This window comes from Diadema antillarum, unplaced genomic scaffold (genome assembly GCF_040938485.1).
Source record: "Diadema antillarum isolate AM-2024a unplaced genomic scaffold, OU_Dant_1.0 seq00000301_RagTag, whole genome shotgun sequence".
Taxonomy (NCBI): Eukaryota; Metazoa; Echinodermata; class Echinoidea; order Diadematoida; family Diadematidae; genus Diadema; species Diadema antillarum.
This window is the reverse complement of record NW_027271324.1, coordinates 1,257,157-1,272,791: the sequence shown is the minus strand read 5'-3', so window position 1 is coordinate 1,272,791 and position 15,635 is coordinate 1,257,157. Positions and strand designations below refer to the sequence as shown.

The window sequence follows — 15,635 nt, the reverse complement described above, 5'->3', positions numbered from 1 at the left end:
CTGTAGGCCCTGTAATAGCAACTATACATGAAGTCAAGTATGGAAACGATGGATTCCCACTGCCAATCAAATCTCTCTCGACAAGGACGCGATCGGAATCGATCTGGATGTGATCGATCTACCTTGATCGACATTGGTTTTGGCTTCCTCCTATACACGATATTTTTTAACACTCTGTCGGACTATAGATCATAACATGCAGATTTGATCGGCAGTGGAACCCAGCCTTAAGGCGGATTCTTGTTCGAAAAGTAATAGCAGAAAATATCCTACACGAAATTCAGCATTGCATATACCGAAGGACAGATAGAGAGGAAAACATCGAGAAAGTAGTTCCAATCTAGGATTGAATGGAAGGTATATATGTAACTGAATGCCATAAAAAGATAGATAAATAAATAAAGAAATACAGCTCCAAAGTTATTGGCTTTGCGACGACCGCCACGTACACAATCTGAAAGTGAAGTTGGCTGTATGATTACATATTGCGCATAATGTCCGTTGGTCTGTCGAGGCGGTTGCTCAACCAAAACACGTAGCATTACACTCTTAAAAAGAAAAGGGTAAAACAGCGTTTTAAAAGGGGCGAGGAGCGACAGCGTTTTCAAAATGTTGTATTCACCCTTTTTCTAGCTGTATCTAGCACATCTAACGTTGGATTCAGCTGGATAGATAGGGTGAATGCAACATTACCTTAAAAACGTTGTCACTCCTCAGCCCTTTTAAATGTTGATTTACCCTTTTCTTTTTAAGAGTGTAGGAGGCTAATTTCAATTTCAGATCGAACAGATATAGTCACGAGTTGTTTTGATCGATGTCATGCAATTTGCCGTAATTCGCGATAACGGGTTCGGTTCAAATTTACGAAGGTGATCGGAAATTCTATATTTAGCGTTCTCGTCATTTTGGTGCAAGTTGGTACTTGTTTAATTTGATAAGTCCCCATGGGTATGAAAATAGGCCCTACACTAGCGCCTGATTCTCTTTATTCGAGACAGTGTGTATATTGGTATTGTGCCATCATCACACTTGTGCTTGTTTTGTTCAAAACAAACTGTCTTTTTCTCCATCCTTTACACGTTACTTTCAATACGCAGTAGTTCAAATGATGTTTTGATATACAGGAAGGTAAACGAGTAATTGCTGTTCGATCACCGCGACCCCTGACTTTCAGCTAGAGCCGCGTTGGCCAGCACGCAATGCTAAATCCCTCTTACCAAAGATTCTACGGAACAGTATTACCCAGTGATGAAAGAAAAAATCCAACAAATCTTTATTTCCCGTTTTTTGTTGTTGTTTTTTCTGTCTCAAACACTGTCATTTCTCATTGTAAAGTTATCTTTCGACATTATTGCAATAGTCGGGTAACGGGAAAACAAAACGTAAGGATTTTGTGTTTGATTCCGCACATATTCTCTTTATTTTACATATGTAGAGAAAGAAAGAAAGAAAGAAAGAAAGAAAGAAAGAAAGAAAGAAAGAAAGAAAGAAAGAAAATGATCCCATGCTCGTCTAAAGAAGTTTAAGCTTTTCACGCTGCAACCTATATTAGGTGACGTCTATTCGGTGTGGCGCTCTCTCACAATGAGTACTATGTCGCACGTGGAGTTTTCCCGTAATGAGCCAGAGATGAAGGGGATGCACTACTCGGGTCAAATAGGGAAGTTATTTTATGACGGATAATGATTCCTTGGTGTTTTATTTATCTGTTCAGAAAATTTCAGTGTGAAAAATTAGTAAAAGTGTCCCAAATCACGGTTGCTTTGAGACATTTTTTTTTCCGTTACAATTTTTTTTTTCCAACCATCGACTTTACGGTGCGCTTTGCACCTATTGTTCTTGCCCGATCGTAGCCTTTTGTCAAGGCCCTCTCGCTGTAATGGGTGAGCGAAGCGAGCGAAGCGAGCCCAGCCGACCGCGCCAGCGCGCAACCCCACTCAGCTACATTTGGGCTTTCTTCACCATACGGCGAGAGGGCCTTGACAAAAGGCTGGCCCGATCGAGACTCCGCTTCCGTTGTAGAGCATAAGATGCTAATGAGCATTGCTCTTGACCCATTGAAGACAAAAGGCATAAAAAAAGAGCGTGCGGCGGCGAGGGCTTTAGAATTGCGCAATACTGATGAGCTGAGCAAGACTGATCGGCGATATACACGCACCACATTTCATGAAGTGGTGATTGGCATGACGCACAATTTATGGCGTTTGAAAAGTGTAGACACAAAGTACGATATGTGTATATATATATATATATATATATATATAATGTGAGATATTTTATAACAGCTAAAACACAAAATAGCGAACTTACGACAGCTCTCCGTGTGTACATTTACAAAGGTTATTGGCTTCATCAATAGATAATTCATTCAAATAATGATAATAATCAGCTGTTCCCTACTATGTGACAGGCTGTTCAAAGTTTATCTTTGGAGATATACAAGGTTAATTTCCTTTTCGCAAAGACAATTCGTGTAATAATTCATTCGCTAATTCGCCAAATGAATATATGTGTACTTTTCCCAGTCCAAAGACTTATTGAATAAGTTATTGCCGGCAGGGAGAGAAATCGGAACAATAACTGATGCCCATTTTTAACTCGTGTTCTCTTTGTGAAATCTCTTCATCTGAGCACTTTTAGAAGTAGGGCCTATTTGAGAAAATGACAGAAAGCTTTGTCGCTACACAAAATGTGTTTGTTAAATAAGAATGTTTTTCGTGTAGTACGTGTACCTGACAGTTCAGAGGTCAAGTGTGCAAAGAATTTGCCTCAACAGCTTTGCGAAACTCGAATCAGTTGCCTGTATTGAAATGTGTAATCAGAATGAAAAGACTCGGACCTTCACGCCTTATAACTGAGTACCACAGAACGACACACAACGAAACACACACACAAGAAAGGTGAGCTTCCTGCAATCTCAAGGAATGGATAATCAAGCAGCCATCATCCTTTCTTCGCCATTGATAGCAGGAAGTGACGTAATGGAGCGATGCTGTTGGAGAATCTGCATAAAATAATGTCTGCTACAAGTACTATGTACAAAAAAAATTTCCGACCCCCTTTGTGTTCATGTTTTGCCAAAACAAAAGAACCCAGTCAGTGAGACGCTAACTTACTTTATGTCCTATAAACCAGGGCTCCACACTAACTTTTATTTTTGGTGGCCCAAAGGTAAACATCCGTCCTTTTTCGGTGGCCCGATCAGGCCACCAAAGTCTTCATTTCTGAAATTTTGGTGGCCCGATGTGCGTTTTTGATGGCCCCGGGCCACCGGGCCACCGGGCCACCGTTAGTGTCGAGCCCTGGATAAACTATGGTTACTATAAGTTGAACGTTGAAACTGCCTTTTGCCTCCAGGCTTTTATAATAGCATACAAAGCTTTTATTGTTTGCCTGTATAAAAAAAGGCGGGAATACAATTACACCCTTCTCGCAATCATCCTGATCTGATAACAGAGTGATACATTTTTTTTTTTTTTTGTTATCTTTCCCCCGACCAAGACCGATGCCATTAAAAAAAACAAGATCAATGCCATTAAAATAATGACCAAACAAACAAATAAACAGATCCATGCATATAACGAACAGAATATGCGTTTGTTTCATGTTTGTATAGGTTATCTCTTGATAATTGTTTTTATACCGTTTCCTAATAAGTACCTCTAGCGAAAACCCGACTTTTTTTCTTTTTCTCAAGGAGGGAAGTTAACTTCAACGTAAAGATAGCTTACAGCTACATGCAAATGGGGCAATCATACATTCGCATTGTCAATTGTAAATTTGTCGGATGACGCTTATAAACGTTTGATGATTTTTGTCTCCTAAGGCATTTTGGTTATGATTACAGACGTATCTATTCACAAGACATAAGTGATGGTTTAAAGAACTGATCTTCAATTTAGCAAGGATTAGTCTTATAAAGTCATGAATTCCCTTCACCCATCATGGTTAATGGAACTGCGACATCGTTGAGGTAACCACACCTTTCAATTTTCATAGTTCAAACCTAAATCGTAACATAATCAAAACACAAGCAAAATATCTCAAAATGCTCAGAGGATGGCATGAATCAAAACTTTTTACGGAGATTGGATATGGCAATCTTTATTGACCTATATTTAATACAAGTTTTCCACAGCTATAATTTCCGCCTATGATAGCATTCTGATGATTTCGATTGCGTTTTGAACTCGTACCGAGCTATACTATCGAAACAGATTTGACCTTTATACATGTAGTTCAATATGAACGAGTGTTTCGGACTCATAATCAACGTTCGTAATCGTAACCACACAGTAACAAATCAAACGAATATTGAGTAACGACTATCTTTATACATAGGCTGCCTAACTGATCACATGGTTTGACTACTACTTCAAGCAGGCTGAAAATAAAAGAAGAATGAATTCACTTTTAATAATGATACGATGCTTTACAGCGTATTCACAGTATAATGTTTGCTTGCGTTTCTGTGTGCAATACGGACGGAAAATAAAATGCAGATGGATGCTATTAAATGCTAACACCCAACGCATCCAAATGTTTTTGAAATACATTTCATTGTTTTACTATACTGTTTGAAACGTCGAATTTACGAGTCCTTTAAAGGGTTACTACTCATATTATCAGGCAAAAATAAAAGTATTAGGATTTCGATTTGCTCGCAAGACTAACGATGCTATGGCAATCGTTCGCAGCAGTGACAATCCGCTTCAATAGATCTATTCAATTATTCTGTTTTCATTGAAAGAGGAAGGAGAAGTCAACTTTAAACTTCATTAGTTTTCTCGCCTTTTAAGCATGTTTTCATGTATCATGCGTGGTATCGCTATTCCTTCTCATGGTAGTGCGTGAGATGGAGCGTGAACGCCGTCGCTAAGCAGGACTGCCTTAGCGTTTCGTCCGAGAAAAGAAACAGGTTGTAAGCCTCTCTGATATACAATTCAATGGTACGCGGCAGTTTCTTTTTGAATGGACTCCTATATTGTACTAGCTACTTTCAGAAGATTAAGATGACCACGCGCTTAACGTTTCACATAATAAAAGAACCTTCTTCATCCCCATCCCGACAATAGAAAGCGTCGCCTAAGCAACCACATCCTGTGTACCACCGATGCTTTTCGTCCCGTCTCTTTCGCGTACGAGTATACTGCTGGGAATGTCTAGACCATAAAGTCTTTATAGATCCGAGCATGAATCATACGAGGGCTTGCTCCAGTCGATTTGAGCGACATCATTAGTCGTCTTTAAGATGACAATAGCCTTTCAAACACAAAGTTCAAAATTGATGCGCCCCTCTAGCCTGAAATAACTATCATTCTCATATTCTATATAGACACTGAGATGTCCACCGCGTACAAAAAAGAGGGAAATTTGGCTCTTGCATAAAATGGGCCAATGGTGCAATTCTAAGCATACTAATTCTTAGTTGTAAACTTACTAGACATTTGATAGAATACATGGTACTGAAAAAAGCACTTTGAATATGTTTAATGTAACAAACCGTTGTCAAGAATAACTCTATTTGATATCTAAAGTCAAGAATAACTCTATTCAATATCTAAAATGGCGCATGTCCATTTTGATATACTGAAAGTTAACGTAAAAGACGAAAATCGCAAAATTATAATTAAAGATTACAGGTAACAGTGTATCGTATTAGACTCGATAACTTATTATGATAACATCCATAAGTCGGCTTTCATTGCACACTATTCCGCTGCTATCAAAACGAAACTAATCTAAACATGTAAAAAAGTACAGCCTCAGTATTGCAGTTTCATCAAATCAATGTGCTACATGCTGATAAACTGTCCGCATTTTTTTTTTCGAGGGGCAGAGAAGCATATTCAAGGTGTTAAGCATGAAATAGTATAATTGGTTGAGATGAGGATTCAGCTATTAGCCTTTTTACAGATACAACGTACTTTAAAAAGAAAGAAATATTAAAGAACATACAATTCTGACAGGAAATCAAATTTCATTTGGTGAAGATCGGTTCTGAACTGGTAGAGATATCCAGAAACAAAGTGAAACATAGCGATCCTTGTAAAAGGCGGGCGCCTATATCTCAGCCATTTCAAATCGCACTTCTCTTTGGGTTTTGGATTCACGATGAGCCCCTCCTGTCATACTAAAAAAAAAATAATCATTGTCTGATTATGTCAATTACTATCGCAGTATTTCAAAGTGAAATGAATATCCCTACTAACTAGTTACTACCTGTAAAAGTGGAAATTTTCGCGGGTGTTGAAATTTTCGCGAATTTCGCGCAACCAGAAACTAGCGTGAAAATAAAAGCACGTGAATATTTTTTTGCTTGCTGTATGTTCCTGTGCGTGATGTCTTTATTCCGCGGAATTAAAAACACGCGAATCTCTTCTTACCCGGCCAAACGTGAAAAATTAGTCGCGCGAAAATATCCACTTTTACAGTACATGACACAAACATAATGATGTCTTGAAATTTGTTGTGAAGATGATAGATGAATGTTACAAAGAGATAGGAGGTAGAACATATCCTAACCGCATTCATGCAAGACTAATGATATTGTAGCAATAGTACCCTCCCCCCCCCCCAAAAAAAAAAAACAACCCCGCAATAATCATAATAATAACAATAACGATAACAATGATGATAATTGCAAAAAAAGTCTTCTCTATTTAGAGTAGCCTCTTCAATGCTATCAGTGCTCTAGCTATCAGAGGGCCCGCCTGACATTATTATCGTATACAGAGTTGCTATAGGACGGAATAGGACGTAATCGCTGCGGGGAGGGAATTGAACTCGGGTCCTTCGACTGGGAGTCGTGAAGCTTAAATATCCACCGTGCCACGGCGCCCTCGCCCCCCCCCCCCCCCAAAAAAAAAGAGGAAAACCAAAAAACACCCCCCCCCCCAAAAAAAAAAAAAAAAAAAAATGTTATTTGGCATAAAACAGTCATGATTATGCTTGATTTTTATGGTTCATCCCTGCAATACTGAAGATTTGCGATTCTTAATATCATTAAAGTATCCGTGGCATAAATAATAATTATGCTTATTGTCGCTGGCATTCAATGCATATAGTGTAGGCAAGAACTTCCACTTGCATGCTAATCTCTTGGTTCTCGGGAAATTTGCAAAATTATCATGCCCGCAATTATTCCTCGTTTTACAGTAAAACCTTGTGTTCGCATGTTGCAACTTAAGCGGTAAAACAATACAAAACCAAAGGCAAGGTTAAACTTCGTCTTCTTTACACATCATTCTTAGGATGATCACTGACATGACAATTTTGTGTGTCCACCGCTTCAGAAAGATTAACTGTTTTATAATTTGATCGACATTGTGGGATTAACATCTGCAGGAAGAGAACCTGAAGCATATTCCAAAATTCGGTTCAAATATATTAGGCGCCAAATCTTCAAATTTCATTCTATGTTGACGAATTCATATACACGGACGAAAGGAGAATGGTTAGCAATGTATACAAATTTCCGTCAAACTTCCAATGGCCCATTTAAAATATTATGCAACATGTAGGTTAATTGTCAGATCATCAAGTGATCAGCAACAGTGTGAATACCGCTGTGCCAGCGTGTAGTCATCACAACAAGCAAGAATAGCTTTTTCGTATAAAGTACAAGCTCGTCAACAGTACGCGGCAGTTTCTTTTTGAATGGACTCCCGCTATCTACTTTCAGGAGATTAAGTTTGCTACGCTGAACGTTTCACGTTATAAAAGAACCTTCTTCATCCCCATCCGGACAATAGAAAGCGTTGCCTACATCATCATCCCCATCCCGACAATAGAAAGCGTCGCCTAAGCAACCACATCCTGTGTACCACGGATGCTGATGTTGTTCTTTTAGTTTTGTGGAGCTCTCTGCCGGGTGTGCCGGGTGTGCCGGGTGGGCAATTTACTCCAAAAATATATTCAATTTAAATATACACTTAAATTCAATTATAAAAACCTACACTATACTTCTAATTATTTACAAAATCTAATAATAATAATAATAATAATAATAATAATAATAATAATAACAATAACAATATATATATATATATATATATATATATATATATATATATATATTTACAAACGAGATATTTACAGAGGAAGAAAGGGGACACGTTTTAAGAAAAGATATCGCCTGCCAATACTCCTGCACCGACATGCAGGGTTACGCCGTTCCCGTCGGCAAGCAGGTAGAGGACCCGCCCGCCGACGCCGGTGAAGTCTCGGCCTTTCCCGGGGGCAGGCGCCTCTAGTGTTAGCCTATATGATAGGCGGGGATATCTTGGAAGAGGAGGGATGATAGAAGAATAGAGGAAAGGGTGAGGACAGAACAGAGAAAACAGACACCGATGCTTTTCGTCCCGTCTCTTTGTTGGGTATGTCGGAGCACTAGACCATAAAGTCTTTGTAGATCCGAGCATGCACCGTAAGAGGGCTTGCTCCATTCAGTCGATTTGAGCGACATTATAAGTCGTCTTTAAGATGACAATAGCCTTTCAAACACAAAGTTCAAAATTGATGCGCCTCTCTAGCCTGAAATAACTATTCTATATAGACACTGAGGTGTCCAACAAGTTCAAGAAAAGGAAAATTTGGCTCTTGCATAGAAATGGGCACATGGTGCAATTCAAAGCATAAGATACTCATTCATAATTGTAAACTTACCCCAACGTTTGAAAGAATGCATGTAACTGAAAGAAAATATCTTTAATATGTTAAATGAAACAAACCATTGGAAATCGGAGAAATCTCTCCGCCTGAAGCTTAACAATATATTGTTATATCAATAACAGTCAAGTTTCTTTACAACTCGTCGTAGCTACCATTAACCTTCTTGGCGACCATTTCTTCGCACTCAGCCGGAAAAGGACAGCTGAAACAAGTTCTGCAGTCGAATTCCCGTTTGAAAGCTGGACAGAATCTCTCCTCCAGCTCTTAAGTATTACAGGACGACATAGATTTTAGCAATTATATTACAACCATCACGAAGGCCGACGACCAGTTGAAGTAAATGCCGCAACAGAATAAAAAGGCAAACCCGGTGTTAAAATACAAAGATTTGATTCAATGGTGTGTCAAAGAACACAAATATCAATGTATTCTACAGCAACAAAAATGACAGAAGTTAACGGAGTTTGACAAAGAACGACGACCAGCTGAAATAAGTATTAGAATGTTAGTCTAGTTCCCGTTTGGAAGTCGGACAAAATCTCACCACCTGATGCCAAACAATATTATATCACTAACAGTCAAGTTTCCTTACAACTCGTAGCTACCATCTTTTAATATCATCACAAGCCCCTTTTTACACTTTCACGGATTGCTTCACGGATGACCACGGATCGTCATCCGTGGTGTTCCGGCATGCAAAATATCGATTTTCCTTTCAATGCCGGTGTGAATACAGTCCCAACTGGTTGTCTACACGGACAAGTACGGAAGCTACAAGGACAAGTACGGTGCCTACACGGACAGACAAGGAATGAACGCGGACCACAGCGGAAACGATACGGAGCTAGCACGGATATCAAGGAAGAGCACGGATGCAACTGGGTCCCTTCGCGGTGTTTACGCGGATATCCCCAAAAAGTTGACACATTACATTTGCTTTTTCTTTTGATACTTTATCATTCTTGGGCGACATGCTTCCAGAGCTAAGTAATATGTAACAAGCACACCAGAAAATCTACAGCAGATTACATACGCATCTGCTTGTCGACATCATAAAGGCATATCTCTTTGTTGCAAAATCTCATTTTGCGGGAACATAACAACATAAACAAAGCAAAACAAACTAAGACAAATCAACCCCCCCCCCCAAAAAAAAAACAGCAAGAAGATGTGTGTGGGTCACTTGAAGATTCTCATGCGATATAAACTATACTAGAGGAGTCGATTGGCTGTACTGATGGGTGAAGATGTGAGCAAATTTCATTGACTTTCTGAGCTTGTATTGGCAAGATATACACGAATTTCTCATCCCGGATGGAGCCGATGCTAATACGGACGTTCCGATGTCTTCACGGAGGCAACACGCTGTAGTCGGTGCCTACAAGGAAGGAATACGGATGCAACACGGAGTAGACGGTGCCGACAAGGAAGAGTTTATATTGATTTCCATCCGTGATGTCCGGGATGAAAAATTAAGCAAGCTCATTTTTTTTTTTCGGCGGACATGCCGGATGATCAAGGATAATGTCGGATGACTTCACGAAGTCAACACGGTCATGCCGGAAACATTACGGATGATCCCGGACCGACGATCCGTGGTCATCCGTGATGCAATCCGTGAAAGTGTAAAAGGGGCTTATAGCGACCAATTCTTCGCACTCGGCCGTGAAAAAAAGAGTTCCGTGTGTGTGTGTGTGTGTGTGTGTGTGTGTGTGTGTGTGTGTGGTTTATTTTGTATGTGTGTGTGTGTGTTCCCGAAGACATCATCTCCCGAAACATAATGGCAAGTGAAAACATTTGCATAATTTTCCTTTGGTGCTAGTTTCTGGTTGCGGAAAGTGGGCGAAAAAAAAATCCGCCTTTACAGTAAAGTTAAAAGGTGAACGCAGATGACATTCTATGGTATGTTGACAACATGAAATCAATTTTTTCTTTGTTTTGTTTCTTTTTCTAAGAATAACAAACAATAAGAACAGTTAACAGGGATCGACAATAGCGGGATGGACAGCTGAAACAAGTTCTTCAGTCGAATTTCCGTTCGAAAACTGGACGGAATCTCTCCTCCCGCTCTAAAATTTTACAGGACGACATAAATTTTAACAATTATATTGCAACCATGACGAAGGTCGACGACCAGTTGAAGTAAATGCCGCAACAAAGTAAAAAGGTAAACCTGGTATTAAAATACACAGATTTGATTCAATGATGTGTCAAAGAACACAGAAATCAATGTATTCTATGCAGCTACAAAAATGACAGAAGTCAACGGAGTTTAACAAAGAAAGACAACCAGCTGAAATAAGTATAAGAATGTTAGTCTAGTTCCCGTTTGGAAGTCGGACAAAATCTCTCCACCTGAAGCTAAACATTTAATTCGATAACAGTCAAGTTTCCTTACAAGTCGTCGTAGCTACCATCAACCATCTTAGTGACCAATTCTTCGCACTTGGCCGTGAAAGAGAGTTTCGTATTTTACCGAAACCAAGACATCATCTCCTGAAACATAATGGCAAGTGAAAACATTCGCATAATTTTCTTTTTGCGCTAGTTTCTGGTTGCGCAAAGTGGGTGAAAAAAAATCCGCCTTTACAGTAAGGTTAAAAGGCGAATGCAGCTGACATTTTTGGTATGTTGACAACATGAAATCAATATCCCTTTTTTAGCATAACAAACAATGAGAACAGTCAGCAGGGATTGACGGCTGAAACAAGTTCTGCAGTCGAATTCCCGTTTGAACGCTGGACAGAATCTCTCCGCCCGCTCTAAAATTTTACAAGACGACATAAATGTTAACAATGATTACAACCACGCGAAGGCCGACGACCAGTTGAAGTAAATGCCGCAACAGAATAAATAGGTAAACACGTTGTTAAAATACAAATATTTGATTCAATGTTGTGTCAAATAACAAAAAAAAAAATCAATGTATTCTACAGCAAAAAATATGACAGAAGTTGTCGGAGTCTGACAACGAACGGCGACCATCAAATAAGTTTTGTAACGATGGTCAAGTTTTCGTTTGTAAATCGGACAAAATCTCTCCGCCATGTTTCCTACGCGTAAAGACAAGATAATACAAATTCAATGTCTATCGACTGCGGTCAAGTCTCCTTTCACATCGCCGTAACTACCATTTGCACAAAAGACGGAAAGTCAGCCTGTTATTCACAATTATCTATAGCAGCGAGAATACCTTTTTTTTTCTCGTGAAAACACAAAACTTCCCATTCATTATCGTACTCGGAATTGCAAATCATATCACCCAGCGGATTAGCTGTAGCCACGCGTTTTGGACGTTGCTCGACGATGGAACAGAGACGGAATTTCGGTGGTACAGTAATGGAAATTCGTCGGGACGATATGCGACGTTTTAGATCACACGGATAACAGGCTTTATGCTGTGACAAGTAAAGCTGAACAAAACATAAACTTGAACACGAACGGCATTGAAACGAAGCCATATAGTCAGAACGTCTCCCGACGGTTGAACAATGATTCGTCGGGAACGATATGCGACGTTTTTAACAAAAGAAACGCAAGGCACAATAGAGGCCGAACTTTGAAAATAGCTATAAGTCGGGACGAAGAGCGACGATTAGTGAAAGGGAATCCTTTCTCTATCGTCGCTTATCGTCGGGACGAATAAACAAAGGTATGAATAGAAAGTACGTGTATTCATATGCACGGTTGCTTATTCATATGCACGTGACGCCTGTTCATATGCAAATCATCAAACATGCACAATGCGACATCGTCGCGACGAAGATATCTCTCTATCAGCTTTTTCTGTGGTGCCTCAGTTGATACTACCTTTTGCTTCAGGCTCTGTTTTAAAAAGTTCGTTAATGACAGGGAAGTATCTCTTTGCTCTTGCTCTTGCTTTTTATTTTCTTCGGACTTTGTACGAAATTGTCAGACTGTCGGTAATATACAGGGTATAAAATTACTATGCTACCAGCAGAATACGAATTCAAGATTGTTTCTCATTGCTGACCCATCAAGTAGTAAAGAATTGATGAAATTCCTGCGTTGACTTGTTTTTATGGCAACTCATTGACAAACTGCCCTACATCGATGCTAATCACGTCGATGTAGGGCACTTGCCAATCAGTTGCAATATTACGGAATTAGGGAAATTGCATGCCACGAAATTATGAAGCGTAGCCACCACCAGATTGAAGAGAGATACTTAAATATGATTCAGCCGTGGACAGTTTAATTTCGTTCCGAAACCGTTTTCTCCCTAAAAAGTCTTTGCTGAACCGAAGACTACAATCATTTAGAACAGATATCGGTGGTAAACTTCATCATATCTATAATACACACACAGCAGCCTTATCCCTTTGATGAAATGCAGGTGTATAAAGAATAATTAATTTTATATCCCTCATGTAAAGCTTCTTGCCATAGGATTGTACAGAGCACGAACATGGTGTAGTTTTACTAGCTAGCTACGAGCAGCTGGATGCGGTGCAATTGGTTACTAGCCAGCGGGATATAGTACTTTTGGGAATCCACGATCTGCACCCGATCGTGATCGTGTGATCGATATCTACATTTCCCACTTAAGAATGTACGCAGTGCGCGTTAGTGTGATCAATGCAGTTCAGCTCATTATTGACAAAGTGACTGCGCTTCAAGTAACGGAGGAATGATCGCAGCAGAAGGACACCATATCAGATCAGGTACGAATTAGGAATAAACTAAAAGCGAGTTTGAAGATGATGTGGGTAACCAAGCCGCTTTTGACCTACTTCTAACGTAGTCCTGGACCTCCTCGATCTTTCGGAGTTTTGCACGCTGTAGTGTAGCTCGTGTGTAGGAACCAACGGTGTCGTTCGCTACGTGCTGCACGCACTGCTGCTGCACTGCTACGGCCTAACGTTAGATTTAACGTCAGGAAACCTGCACATTTTTCCAAAAGGGAACCATCATCACTCTAGTAAAATGCTCGAGAGGGATATAAAACAAATATCGACTGCTGCAGAGGGAGATGGTAAAACTATTTGACCTCGGTGATTTCTCAACAGTGCCATGTCCCTCGACTTCGTCTCGGGACATAGCACTGTTGAGAAATCACCTCGGTGCAAATAGTTTTACCATCTCCCTCTGCAGCAGTCGATATTTGTATACTATGAATATAATATGTACGTTTTTCTGAATTTTCTACATACTCGCACATATGATAAAGAAAACATGTGCATGTGTACACGTTGCCTCCAGATAAACGTCCTTCTGATTAAACATTATGAGCTTCTCATTGAAAAAAAAACAGAAGTCAAAATAGAGATGAAGCACACGAATGTCTCAATAGGAAGATCATGATTTTGTCCCACCTGTCTGATAAGTAAAAGGGATAGCAAGGTATTGGTATGAAAGAAATTCCATGGACCTACTATCGCCTCCGGGAATGGTATCTTCGCACACAGAAAAAAAAAATGGATTCGCTGTCCCCTATATTTGGAATGACTGCCGATGGTGCGAAAGGCAAATCTGACTTTTCACATGTCATTTCTTTCATAATAGTTTACAAATGATATATACATACATATATATATATATATATATATTCATTTGTGTTATATATATATATATTTATATATATACCCACAAATTATTTGCATGTGTGTGTGTGTGTGTGTGCGTGTGTGTGTGCCGTGTTAATTGTTCTACTATACGGTTATTACCCGTTGGCTAGGGGCATAGATGTTCAAGTAGAGACAGTCTTCTGACGTGAAGGAGTATACATCCTCAAATGGGTCTTGCACACAGGCCGCTGAGAACTCGGTAGCATTTCTTTCACCTGTCCACGAAGCCTTTGGTAGTGGGGGAGCGAATCTCTCTGGCGGATCGGCAAAGGGCACTCCCTGTAGAAGCGATAAACGTAACCGTCTTTAAATTCACATAATTATATTATCATACGCAAATATTGTAAAGACCATCAGAGATATTAAATGCTATATATAAAAACCGCGTTCTTTTGCCCCCATGCTTTGAGAAAATTTTATTTTCTCTATTTTTTCTCTCATAAAAAAGTTGTTAACGAGGAACGCAAAGAAGAATAGAAAGTATGACTTAATGTCGGTTCATGATAACTTACCAGAAATACGTCGACATCGCGTGTCTTATTGATCAACGTGTCTTCGCTGAAGCGGACAGTCATTCCGACGAGAATTCCCTCATTGACTGTCACTCGAGGATTTTGTGCACCCACCGCCTCGATGACAGTGACAACTGCCAAGGCAAAAACAATTACCTTCATTGTAAGATCTGAACCCGGTTCAATTCTATGCTGTTGTACTATTTGTGTGAAGCATTATAGGTTGCGACAGTAAGACATACATCCACAGCCTCCTAATGCTGAAGGCCATGAGACAGGGCCAACTCCAATGATATAATACCTCGTTTCAATGCACGAGCCCGAGAACTATAGGGGAAATACGGACCTTTGATCCTTCGGTCATCCACACCCCTCCATGGCCTTGTGTAAGAACATCGTAAGCAAACAGTCATCTGTTACTAATTAATGCTAATACTGACTTGTAATTTCCCACGCTCAATATTCCTTAATTTCCGATGTGATAATTTCTGATCCAAATCTTCAACGTCTACCACAAAAAGCACTCCATGAACAAACACATTAGCATAACAGGCACTCTCACACACATACAAACAGACTCACATTACTTTCTTATTCTAAATTCGAATTTCATCAACATACAGGATACCACATAATTATGCATAGGGTCAAGACATTATTTCTGTCTTTAGGTTATGAATATTTGCACAAAGTATACAATCTAATCATTCAAGCATTAATCGTAGGCTACAGATCTTTTGATAGTTTAAGATCAAAATATCTGAAACTGGCCTTCTGTTAAAAACGCCATCTTGTGCAGTGTTCTCTACAATGATATTTAGCGGACATCGCAGTAAAGACAGAGTTTGTGATGGAATTTTGC

General features: G+C 39.6%; 1 protein-coding gene across 1 annotated transcript in view; it reads right to left on the bottom strand.

Annotated features, from left to right (window-relative positions):
* The window catches only part of LOC139730298 (acetylcholinesterase-like), a 37,720-nt gene extending 22,785 nt beyond the window's left edge, over positions 1 to 14,935 (bottom strand). The window contains exons 1-2 of the mRNA XM_071641173.1: positions 14,774 to 14,935; positions 14,361 to 14,540 (exon numbers count right to left, since the gene is read on the bottom strand). Coding sequence (XP_071497274.1) covers positions 14,361 to 14,540; positions 14,774 to 14,935 — 342 coding nt within the window. The remainder of the gene's footprint in view (positions 1 to 14,360; positions 14,541 to 14,773) is intronic.
* Between the last annotated feature and the right edge of the window lie 700 nt (positions 14,936 to 15,635).